The 13588-nt window shown below is 41.5% G+C and overlaps 1 protein-coding gene across 15 annotated transcripts in view; it reads right to left on the reverse strand.

Moving 5' to 3' along the window:
* Window positions 1–13588, reverse strand: part of LOC147017947 (PDZ and LIM domain protein 5-like) — a 102038-nt gene that overhangs the window by 67135 nt on the left and 21315 nt on the right. For 13 of the 15 annotated variants that reach the window (XM_085897079.1, XM_085897075.1, XM_085897065.1 and 10 more), the window contains 2 exons: window positions 12974–13082; window positions 10464–10615 (listed from right to left, as the gene is read on the reverse strand). In XM_085897079.1, the coding sequence (XP_085753205.1) occupies window positions 10464–10615; window positions 12974–13069 (248 nt within the window). In that variant the 5' untranslated portion in view covers window positions 13070–13082. Of the gene's footprint in view, window positions 1–6275; window positions 6320–10463; window positions 10616–12973; window positions 13083–13588 lie in introns of those variants that run through there. The other 2 variants (XM_085897074.1, XM_085897078.1) reach the window with 1 other exon arrangement.

Raw genomic sequence — 13588 nt, forward strand, 5'->3', positions numbered from 1 at the left:
ATGCGTGCATGTATGTATATATGTACACTACCGGTCAAAAGTTTAAGAACACCCCAATTTTTCAGTTTTTACTGAAATTTAAACAGTTCAAGTCCAGTGAATAACCTGAAATGATACAAAGCTAAGCCATAAACTGCCATAGGTTAAAAAAAAAGTTTAGGTTACCAAAACTGAAAAATAATGTCAATTTCAGAGTTGTTCAAGAAGGCCTTTTCAGGGAACAAGTAATGGGTTAGCAACTGCAGCTGTTCTGCAGCAATGGAAATAAATTAAGCCTTTAAAGTTGATGCAAACAATTCCTAAAGGTGTCCCAACTTTTATTGATTAGTTTCAAACCCTCTGTCTGTATAAACACAATGTATGAACAGATTGTGTTGCTACTCCATCTGAAGCATTATTTGGACAATATTGCACTGCAGGAAGTAGTATATTGCTGTCATAATGGCGAGAAAAATAATTCAGAAAGGAAGACAAACAGACCTTTATAACCATTAAAAATGTAGGTCTTTTCTTGAGAGAAATTGCAAAGAAGCCAAGGTGTCAGTGAGTACAGTTTCCTAAACCATCAAAAGGCACTTGTAAACTGGAGGAAACTCTGACGGGAAGAGATCTGGCAGACCCAAAGCCACAACACAATCAGAAGACAAGTTTCTGAGAGTCAACAGCTTGCGTGATAGGTGGCTCACAGGACAGCAGCTTCAAGTACAGCTTAACACTGGTCGAAGTTAGGAAGTATGGATGTATGTGTGTGTGTGTGTGTGTGTCTATCTCTGCGTATGTGTATATGTGTATGTGTATGTGTATGTGTATGTTCACATCGTTTACATCAAATGGTCATCATTTTCCAATTATAATCTTTACTTTTGAATCATTAACTGAACTGGGTGAATTGTAAAGAGTACAAGGAATTTATCATGAAAATGTAAAAGGATAAACCAGTGTTTTCACAAGTAGAGTTGGCTGCAGGTTTGTTTGGAAAGACAGAGCTATCCACCATCAGTCCCCAAAGAGCTCAACACTCCCCACCCTGTGAACCAACGTTCCCCATAAAGCGAATAAATATTTTGCACTATATGCACAAAATTTTGGCTGCAAACACACGGTGTGTACTGGAACTGAACCAACGACACAAGGCCAAAGCTTCACAAACTTGTCGGCAATCATCAGCAACCGACCCATAGGATTTACTCAGATATTACATCACACCCGTGGTGCACGTTACAGGAAGGGAATAGGGCTATTCGTACCTACTTACACGTGGAATGCTAAAGGTCTGCAGAGTGGCAGTAACTCAAGAAGGTGTTTTCTTAATACTGTCTGGGTGTTCGGTTAACCGCCAATTTTAAACTCGTGTTATGCTGAAACGATCAGTGTCATTTCTGGAAGGTGCCAGAACATCAGATTTTCATTTCAGAAGTTACCCGAATAAAATAAATCTTATCAAATTAGGATACTTGGCATGAATTTTGAAGGAGGCTTATCACTTCACTGACAAAAACTGCAGAAACAAAATTGTCACAACAGTTAAGATTACACGACATCATACTTGGGAGGTTCTTTGGTCCACAATAACACAATCACATGAGATACGAGCATCACTGACAAAAGATAAACTTATGGCAAAAACAAGGAATAAATGTTGGAAAGCACACAACTTCTGCCTCATTTCTGGACTTGCACCTTCTGCCCTCTCGGTGCTTTGTCCCCCCCCCCCACACCCCTAAGTATCTTCAGGACACAAGTGGTCCACCATCAACACCCTCCTCGTAAACTGCCTAAATCCAGAACCACTGCTCACCTCCACTCATTTATTCCTCTCTTTTCCCACCTGTGGAACTGCTTTCCGCACTCTCTTCAATCTCATTCTGTCCTCCGGGTCTTCAAGACAGCTGTTCACCACCATCTCAGGTCATCATCCTACATGCACGCAATTATCTTTTCTCCACCCATTAAACCACCCTCACCCCTCCCAAAATTTTGCTTGTGTATCCATCTTGGCCACCCCTTGCATTCTCCCCTAACCACCGTTGCCTGCATCTCAGAAGGTTGCCTGCATCGAGCTTCTCTCTCCACTCTGAGAAGGCAGACGTATCAACTCGAGAACTCATAGAACACCTTACTCTGCACAGTTTTGAGAGGAAAATAAAAATAAAAAAAGAGACATGGGCGGGGTCTGCGAGAAGCAAATTTGATTGGTCGAGATGATGTAAAATGCCATAATATTTTGTCCAAGTACTGCAAAACGAAAGGTCTTTGAAAGTGCCGAAAGGTGATTTGTGTTCAAATATATAATTCAACTGAAATAAAACAAATAAAATATTTTAAACGTTGCAGAGAAACTTCCTCTTTTTTTTTGAAAAGAAGTTTACCATCACTGGTCTAGCGTCATTTACACCACCTTATTTAACCCATCACATGAGTTATTCATGCCTGTTGTATGTGTCCTTTATGACATCCTTGAAAGAAGTAAGTTTCCTGTTTGGAATGATATTAAATTTTGTTTAACTACCAGGCAGGCAGACAGACTAAAAAAAATTATCTCACTCCTCTTTACGTATGCGCGATCAGGACAAATCAAGTCAAGGTACTGCGAAACTGCAGGTACGTTTTCCAATTTGTGTTCAAAATATACCGTTCAAATGAAACCAAGTTGTTCCTCAATCATAAACTGACGCTTGTAGGCTGACAGACAAAGGTGAACCAATTGCTTAACCCTGCTCTTTGATTCACGCATGTGTAATAAGCCTGCAAAAGGTGTATCTGAAATGCCAACTGGAAGCCAAAGTATGACCTTGTGCACGACTTGGAGCTGAAACCTTATGTTGCATGAAAATATTCTCACGTAAGGGGAAATTGGCAATCATTAGATTAAGATGCGTCGTCTTGTGTTTTTTGGGGGATTTGTGTTACGCTGGGTCTTGTGCAATAAATTATATATTTTAAGGAGTGGCTTACCTCGTGTTGCAGACATTTTGTCATGCATACAATCGGATAAATTTTGGATCCCCTGAGGGTTAAATTTATTGTAATCCTGTATTATAACCAGTACAGCGATGGGCCCCATTGGACCACAGGCCAGCGATAACCGCTCAACGTCGGCTTGTGAGAAACAGCGATAGTTCCGCTCTCCTTGAAGTCTTGGCTTCCATGTGACGGTAACCGCATCAGTGTGATGGAATATTGTTCTTGACAATATTCCACTTAAGTTCAGTTCAGTGATGGAGCTGCACAATGGGTGAACGAAGAATGCGTCGCTGGGCTGTGTGAACATCATGAACAGGCATGAATGAAGTTTGTTTCCTCCGTCAGATAAAGTCATTCAGGACAGAATAATTGCACGTGCCAATATGTGATCAATCCATGTACTTTAGATTTAGACCAAAGTTTGCCTTTGTTATAAATAAAATTCTAATTGATACATCTTTATGCTTCCGCTGATAAAGTCGCCAGAGGCATTATATTTTCGGGTTGTCCATCCGTGCTAAATTTTCTGTTTTCTCTGCAACCGCTTATCCGATTGCCACAAAATTTTCACCATAGATGTGCCGACTCATGTGGAATGTTTTAATGATAATTATGATGTCATAGGTTATGTGGTATGGCAGCGATTTTGTAAAAAAAAAAAAGAAAAAACTTTGGACGGCTCCATGGAAAAACAAAATTGAAACTTGGCACATAGCAAGTACTCCCCATGGTGAAAATGCGAGATTTTATGACATCATCATTATATACGTCGAACACTTTATCCGATTAGTATGAACATTTTTGAGGGCCATCGAGGGCAAAATTGTATGATCACCTCTATGCCGGGTGTTGGCTTAATGGTGAGAGTGGTGGGCTTGGGATCTTAGGGTCCTGAGTTTAAATCCCCCTCTTTAAATTAATACCAGGTGGGGTTGACTCTGCCTGTCATCCTTCCGAGGTTCGCAAAATGAGTGCCAGCTTGCTGGTATCCTGTATCGGAGTGGCGACTAGTCCTGGATTGTGCCCAATAGTTAAGGAGACTGCTTATGCAGCACCAATGCTCTGCACAGAGTATGGTCCCAATGGATGGATGGATGGATCACCAATAGATAGATAGGTGATGCAATGATAAATTGTATCACCAATCTACATAAAAACCTTAAATAATCTTCTTCTCCGAAATGGCTAAACAGATTGAGGTGAAACTTTAGAGGTATGATCACCTATCCATGAAGAACAAAAAGTTCTCCATTTATGACCTCATAGGTCACATAGTTTGGCAGCTATGATGTTTTGAATAAAAAAAATTTTGTGTACAATGGAGGCTCATATCAAAGCTAAGAATAAACCTTTAAAAAATCACCTTCAACAGAACGGCTTGACAGATCAAGTGGAGTCTTCACCCACATGTTCAGCAAGCCTTGAGGACACCAGGGTGTTCATGAATAATTAATAGGTCACATGGTCTGGCAGCCATATTGTATTGAACGAAAATCCTTTTAAAATTCTTTCTCTTGAACCGTTTCATCAATCAACGTGAAACGACACAATTAATGATCCAGTCGTCATGGGGAATCTACATTTCAAATTTCAACCTGATCGGACGTATGGTCTGGTGGACAGAATTATTTAATATTTTGAATCTGGGTTCAGGGATTTAAATAGAACTTGGTACAAGTATGTATAATGATGTAATCATGTGGGCGGAGACATATCCACTGGAAGCATTTTTGACATATCCACTGGAACATGTCACGACGTCGAAGAGTACCCTACTAGTTTTAAACGTTTTCCTTTTATCATTTTATTTATTTGGTAGCATTGAAATAGCAATCAACAACAATCAGCAAGAACAACTTTTGATGCACAATCTTGAATTGTTAACAAAAATAAGCCGGGACCTTTATAACAAACTTATCATCCTAGGATGCTATAATAAAAACAAACTTATCCTTTTTGGGACCCCATGTGGTTTTTAAGTTGCAATCCTATCAATGTTGATCAATTTTGAGACCGAAACATTTGGAGATAAGTTAAATGGCTCAAGTCTGACTTGTATACATTGGAGACAGGTTGGCAATCTTTACCCCCTCCCTACTGCCTCATCTCCTGTGGTTTGCTTACATTCCATAACACAATAGTTCAGTTTCAAAAAATAATTACTGCATTCAACTTTTTCTTGAAGGTGTGTCTGCTTCACCAAAAGCAAAAGAGATGCACTATTAGTAAGCAATTCGGTGGAGAAGCAACTGGAAGCAATACTGTACAGGAGATGGAACTCTGTATGGAAAGGGTAGGATGCCACAAGGTCAGATGCTTTCCGCATTACACCACTATGCTTTTCCTCTGTGGCAGGTATCCGTCAGCCTGGCTGTGACCCATGGACTAGGTGACAACAGCTGCGCCATCAAGTCAGCTATAAATATAGAACAGGCCTGCAGTAGGGGGGCAAACAGTTTGAGAAACCCAACACTAAACAAAACGGCTGTCGATCATCACCTGCTGAAAGACAGGTCAATTTACATGTTTAAAACATCAAAAAAGTTGGTTTCTTCGCTCAAAATTATGTTACCTCCAAATTGAAACATCCTCAAACTGGTTTCTAACTGTGCTACAATTGTATTTAGCCTGAATATGTATTACCAAGAGGAATCATTTGTACAGCAACAGGAAGTGTGGGTTTATCATCAGTGAGAGGAACAAGCAACAGCCTCAGTGGCAGGTGGTTGCACAAGTGCTGTTCTTGAACAAACTCACGCTCTGAACTTTAACCTGGACACTCGTGCTCCCAAGAAGCAGTTACTTTGCAGCTTATGCTTTAGACCTTTCATAACTTGAGGCCTGCTTCACCTTGAGGGTTCAATGAGACGATATTCTGCAGCTGGTTATAGACTGTACAAACAGCATCGCCCGTCAGTGGCAAGGCGGTACTGAGACTCATGTGTAAAAGTTTACATTCAAACCATTTCATAAAATTTAAAATAAAAAAAAACAACTTAAAATACCACTGTGGAGCATTTTGTACATATAAGGCAGCAGGAAAGAAAGTACGTCTGAGGCATGCTTATCGTGTGCCGTCAGAGGCAGGAGTTGTTGAGCCACCACAAAGAACCACAGCTGGTGGTTATAAGGCTAAAATCGTCAATGCTCTTTTGGGGACTAAACACAGCCCAGCATTGCAACACAATTCAATTCATGCACAACTTTTCAACTCCTAAACGACCTTCCCAAACAACTCTTCTATTTATAAAAAAAAAGTTTTGATTTATAAAACCACCTCCACGACACAACTTGTGCAAACATTCACTTACCCATTCTTGTTTCTTGAACAATCCTTCATCTGACTTTTTCAAGATGCTTCAAAAATGCTTTAGCAAGAACTCTTAAAATAGCATTCAGGCCTGATTGGGTCCAACACTACGAGTGCAAAATTACATACTCGATTGTTTACTAAACAAACTCGAGTGGTCTGGCCTAATGCCTGAAGAAGACAAATGCAAGGGTAGTGGAGTCGCGGATGAAACCCGAATCCTCACAAATATCCAGGTTCCTTCTCATGACTCCAATGCAGCACTATTTAGACTTCCATTTGATTGGCATATTCAGCCAACAGGATCAGCTTTTTAGAAATCATTATCCGCCGGAGACATGCGGCTTTAAATAACACTCTTCCTGGATTAAAAGACGCGTGTTAGAGAGTTAAATTCACTCGGTGCAATTTGTCTTCAATCGTCTGTCGTTGGGACAGCATTCCGTCTTCTAACTCTGTCAATCGTTCCGCACATTTCCCAACTGCTGAGCACCATACCATGCTGTAACCTTCAACCCTCCCCTCGTTCCCCACTTTCCCCTTTTGTCTTTGCCATGTATGGCTTGTGTGTACACAGGCTCGCTTATTTATGTCCATTTGTTCCAAATAGGATGCAAAGAGAGGTACATCATAAAAGTGCATCAGTATATATATATATATATATATATATATATATATATATATATATATATATATATATATATATATATATATATATATATATATATATATATATATATACCAATATGACACACACACACACACACACACACACACACACACACACACACACACACACACACACACACACACACACACACACACACACACACACAGTTTGGGGCAGTTAAGATCATATACAATCTTTCACAAGGTTCTTCCAACAACAATTGTTACTTTGTTCGACTCAAGCAATTTTGAAAGAACCAACAAGGAGTAGACCGGGTCTTCATCTCAGCCCTGAGACACTCTCAGGAAGGATTACACTTCAAATCCCCTCGTTATCTTTTGTGGCCAACTGCTTGCAGAGGTCCAGTCACTGGAGATTCCTGAACTCATCATCATCAGGAGACGTGTCCAGTGCAGATCAATCATCAAAGCTGGCCGCAAGATTCAGACACTGTCTAAACTCCAAAGCAACCTTTGCTTGATCAAGTTGTTCATTGGTGTCCCCCAGCTCCACAACATGCAAGGCATTTCAGAGAAACTCCACAGAGTATTGTTTCCGACTTTGACCTGAAATCCCTGCTTCTCATCTGACACTTATTGCTGATGTTGAGACCGAGGGCTACATGATCATTCATTCGCATTTATAAAGATGTGAAGGTAGATCTTGCTCTACGATCACTTTCAGCAGATCGTGGCTCTACATTTTCTTTCCTGGCTATATTCTGGCTTTGCATCAGCAGCTCTCTACACCAAATTATCTTCTCCAGCCTCACTCAGTAAAATATCGCTGTCCAATCAACTCCATATGAGCCAACCTAAACTCAGATTCAAACCCTTGTTCCTAGTCTTTCCTCAATTGTGGAACCAGTCTTCAAGCTTTTGTTCAATCCTGCTCCTTCTGATGGTCATTTAAGGGTGTTAACTTATCATCACCTCAAACAAACTCTGAGTGAATGTGTACTTCTGAGCTTTTCTCTTCTTCACCTGACAACCCTCATCAGCTTACCATTCTTTTCCCACAATCATTGAAGACCTTTAGTCCTCTTTCAGTCATCCATATACCATGAACAGACAACACAAAGATCTACAGATGATGGATGTGTGAGATCGTATCTTTTTTAAAGCACCAGAGATCAATATGATCACAAGCCTGGTGTTGGCTTAGTGGTGAGGGTGCTGAGTTTGAGCCCCGTTGGCTGCTGAATTCACACCAGGTGGGGTCGACTCAGCCTGTCATCCTTCCGAGGTCGGTAAATTGAGTACCAGCATACTAGTAGAGGGGCACAGCATCAGCGGCACAGCCGCACTCCAAGAAATGATAGCTACCCGGCAACCAAAGCTGCCATACGCAAGAACAGAACAGAACTATGATCACCACGCTGGTATAGTCCCAAGCATTGAAAGATCATCATGTAAAGGCTGATGGGCACAGATAATAAAAAGACTCCATGTCATCATACACCCATGGAGGAGTGACTGCTTACTTTACTCACCTATGTAACCACTGGTTACCTGTTACCACTCAAAATAAATCATTGGCTCGGGTGTGGCTCAATTACCAATTACAAAAAAAGAAACATCGCAAACTGAAAAGGGTATAAGATTCCTTCTCACACATTTGCATTCATAAGTAAATGAGCTATGACAAAAAAAAGAGACAGAGAGAGACAGAGACAGAGACAGAGAAAATAAAAATAAATAAATAAAAAAAGGAATGCCCTGTTACTTCCCAGTGCAATCAGGGAGGTGTCATCATTTTATGTGGCAGCCCCAAGGTATCAAGTGTATTTCCCCTCGGAAGAAAGGCTGTCCATATTATAAAAGACTATAACCTGGTGACAGAAGATGAACAGAAAAAGATCATTAAGCACCTTTAATGCCCATTTGCTTTACAGTATGCAGCCGAGCCGAGTACTCGCCCTACGGGCGATCTTGTTCCAGGCATGCAAAGCATTCTTCTAATGCATAACTTTATTTGGGCGGTGCAGAGGAAACCGACAGTTCTGTATCAGAAACATATATATATATATATATATATATATATATATATATATATATATATATATGTATACATTAACCAGGGTTATGTGCATGAAGCAACATACCTATCGACTGCTTATAATTCAAAACACATCACTGCACTGAAAAACGTGGGGCAAGAATACTGTACTATAAATGATGGAGACTTGTAATACCCTCCCCCACCTGAAGGCGGCGCTACACGATACACTAATTGGGGCCATGCTGGTCCTCTGTCGCAAGTCTGGATACAATTGGTCCAGAACTGTAGGAGTGGTAGTGCACCAAACACACGCACGCACGTCTGTGAATTATAGTAAGGATTGCTGCAGCTCTGAAGAAGGTGGGCTTAAACAATTGTTGAAAGCATTGATCCTGGATACCGCTTTGTCCATTTCCTCATAATGTCATTCTGACATTCAATTCAAGTGCACCGATAAATCCTACTGTTCTGGACCTATGTGTGAATTGACAAATAAAATTGGTTGCCCTTCATATCTGCCGTTGACAAGAACGATGTAAATTACCTGGTTAATAACCACATAACCTTTTTTCGCATGTTTCACTTCATCTTACGTCCTCATTGAGACTCACAGATAGACATGTGCAATATGTTTGTGAAGTGCAACATCCTGTGTTTTGATTAAACCCACCAGCGAAGCGATGGTTCAGCATGGCTATTGTGACTGAAACGCGATGCTGTAAAGTGCTTTTTGATCTTTGAGGTCCTGCTTTATCCCCTGGAAGATACGAGGACTGCCTTCAATCAGCACACAGGTTTGCATTCGGGTTGGTGAGAAAGTAAACATTGCTTGTTGAACAGAGCAGAGGACAGATGTTAAATGTGGAGGAGTGGGAATTATTGTGTATAGTACTGTATTCCAAATGGGTCTGCCGGGATAATGAAGAAGCAGGGTGAACTGTCTGAACCATCTCGTCTCGGTTCGATGCTAGACCTGAATACAAGCTGTTGGATTGGTTCTCGTCAGGCAGGTACATGGCAAAGCGCACAGTCCCTCGGATGGACATCGATCTGGGAACATGTCTGCTGGCATTAGTTTGTGGATAATAAAAGTCCCATAGTGTCTTTCAATCAAGAGTATGCAAGGCGTCACCAGCAGGTTGAACAAATGACAAAAAGCCCTGCCTCGACTGCGGCGAGCATGTGTTCTGGTCTTCTCTGGCATTCGCACCAGGTTACACTGCGTTGCTATATCAAAGTGTGGTTGCTGTGTGGGCAACAACTCCCAAACTATAAGCTAATTGACACGTCCAGGGGAGTTCGCATTTCCTGTGTTTGACTTTTCCTAAACCATCAAATTGACTGCTCATTCGATCATTAATATTTTTAAAAAAATAAGATTTCTTCAGTGACAAACATCATCTGATCTGAGAACATCAGCTTTGTCTCAATGATAAAAAGAAACCACAATAATCAATGACAACAAAGACAAATGCCATCAAAACAAAACAAAACAAAAACTGTCACCACTTCACTCACCGCTGCATTCCCAAGTGTAGCACGCCGGTATTGGCCTTGATATGGTTCTGTGCTTCGAGATGCGTCATACCATCCGTAGAAAGTCCGTTGATGGATATCACAAGGTCACCGAGCTCCATCGATACCCTGTCAGCCTTGCTGCCTGGGGTTACCTACACCATGCAAGGTCAACAACGAAGCACTGTTCGTAAAATTTAGGATAAATGCTTGTAAATCCACAAAATAGCTTATCTGAACTTATATTCATCTTAATCTGAACTAAAAATTAGAGCCAACGCTGACATCTTAGGTTGCCTAACACCACGTCTTCGAGCCCACTAGGGACCTGGCTGGCAATGACTGTGAAAGTGCGTTTGACTTTCACAAACAAACCCTGCCGCCAATTAATAATGTCAAAGGTCGTATATTTATGTGTGACGTCATGCATTACTACTGACGACCTGTCTGACCAGAGTGAAGCCAATAGCTGCACTTGCATGGTTTGCCAGCACCGAGAGAAACGCTTTACCTGCACAGCCTTTGGAATGCCCATCAGTTTTTCTCCTTCCTCTCTGAAATAAAGAATTATGAGGACGTCAGGGTGATGATGTTAACGGCAGCTTCTACACAGCCCGAATCGGCCACAAGGGCCCTGGCATTCGAGTGGATGACTCTCGTCACTCAACAGCCCGTCCATGATCGATCGAATTGGGAGTGAACACAACTTTACACGGCCCTGCCCAGTCCCAAATGGCCTTGAAGACATGGTGTAAATGAGCCTCAAGAGAGAGAGAGAGAGAGAGAGAGAGAGAGAGAGAGAGAGAGAGAGAGAGAGAGAGAGAGAGAGAGAGAGAGAGAGAGAGAGAGAGAGAGAGAGAGAGAGAGGGAGAGACAGAGACGGAGACGGAGACGGAGACGGAGAGGGAGAGACAGAGGGAGAGGGAGAGGGAGAGGGAGAGACAGAGACAGAGACAGAGGGAGAGACAGAGACAGAGACAGAGACAGAGGGAGAGGGAGAGGGAGAGACAGAGACAGAGGGAGAGACAGACAGAGACAGAGGGAGAGACAGACAGAGACAGAGACAGAGACAGAGGGAGAGACAGAGACAGAGACAGAGGGAGAGACAGAGACAGAGACAGAGGGAGAGACAGAGACAGAGACAGAGGGAGAGACAGAGACAGAGACAGAGGGAGAGACAGAGACAGAGACAGAGGGAGAGACAGAGACAGAGACAGAGGGAGAGACAGACAGAGACAGAGACAGAGGGAGAGACAGACAGAGACAGAGACAGAGGGAGAGACAGACAGAGACAGAGACAGAGGGAGAGACAGACAGAGACAGAGGGAGAGAGAGACAGAGACAGAGGGAGAGACAGACAGAGACAGAGGGAGAGAGAGACAGAGACAGAGGGAGAGAGAGACAGAGACAGAGGGAGAGAGAGACAGAGACAGAGGGAGAGACAGACAGAGACAGAGGGAGAGACAGACAGAGACAGAGGGAGAGACAGAGACAGAGGGAGAGACAGAGAGACAGAGAGACAGAGAGACAGAGAGACATATATTCTCCTGCATTAAAAGACATGCATGTATGTCGTTACATATATATATATATATATATATATATATATATATATATATATATATATATATATATATATATATGTTTTTAAATCTCTTCCTGGTTTTTTTTCAATCATACCGAAGAGCACCATTTCACATAGGTATGCTATCCTAACACTCAATAAAAGTGTTTAAAAAGAAAAAATAAAATGCAATATTTAACCAATTTTAATCGGCCCACATTATCTTCTTAGGATTTATTTTCCTCATATTAAGACAACGAAGCCAAATAAACGATAAAAACAAAACGTTCTGCCATTTGAGGACCGGTACGAAGCGCTTGCAGCGTTAATAGTATTAAAGTGACCACTTTGTTCAACCTCCCACTTTAAAATGTAATGTTCTCACACAAGATAAAACTCTTCTTCTTGTGCTGAACACTTAATGGTAATTCTCTTTATTACATGTCTGGCCAAAAGATATTGAGCAATTTGGAAAACATTCTCGATGGGTTTTCACTGAAAATTAAAAAAATAAACCACTTCCGTCCGAGCATCCTTTGTACAACGTTGGTAGGACAAGTCCGTTAAGTTTGAGCATGTCACTTTTTCATTGACAATCTCAGAATTCCAGGAGGGTTAGAATTTCAACACAAGCTGGAAAAGTGCGACGTCCAAGTTCAACACTCTGATTTTGGCCTTTGGTTAAAAAGTGATGAACTCAATCCTGTCCTCTCAACTTCTGATAAGCACAATCAATATTGAAATTATACACATCTAAACTCCGAGTACATGGGCACAAGGCTCGTACAATCGGCATGTTAATGCCGTGGTATCGATCACGTGCCGAGTTCTAAGTTTACTTCTTACTTCCTTGACAATCTGAAGCCAACATTAACGTAAAGAGATCTGTGGTACTTAGAAAGCTGGGTGGTCCCAGAGAGGAGTTTTTCGAGGCTCAAGAAAAACGTACCCTTGAAAGCGTGAGTGGCATGTTAAAATCCCGACCACCCTGTAAACGGAACCCCCAAGGTGGCGAAGCCTCCAATTTTACAGTGTATTTGCTCATGATGCCCGTTCACCTGGTGAGGGGGAGAGATTGAAAGAGGGTGACACAAAGACGATATTATCACAAAGAGTTTCACACTATTCACGAAAGATAAAATGAAAAACAAACAGTTTTACAAGGCCTGGCTGAAATAAATGTCCATTTTGTGTCAAATCACCTTTTCAACCTGTATGGATGTCATTGGACCATATTTCTCAGACAACAGGACAGCGAACCAGGTGATCCACCAAAAAAAACCTCAATAATGTGCATAAAAATCAACCAACTTACACATTGGTAATAGTAAACAGTGTTATCAAGATGCTCCTTGACACTTGGGTTATTAAAGGGGAACCAAAACACTCAGAACACCTCGACGCTATAATCTATCACTTCACACAATACAAAATAGATATGATGCGTCTTTTTCCGATTTCCAAATTATAAAGGAGGGAAATTTGTGATTAAAAGTCGAAATCTTCTTCTTCTGCAGATTAGCTATGACGTCACACCTGGAAGTATACCACCAGATCTGCACTG

The sequence above is a fragment of the Eptatretus burgeri genome, chromosome 10, assembly GCF_056783735.1.
Source record: "Eptatretus burgeri isolate ZD-2024b chromosome 10, Ebu_testis_v1, whole genome shotgun sequence".
NCBI lineage: Eukaryota > Metazoa > Chordata > Myxini > Myxiniformes > Myxinidae > Eptatretus > Eptatretus burgeri.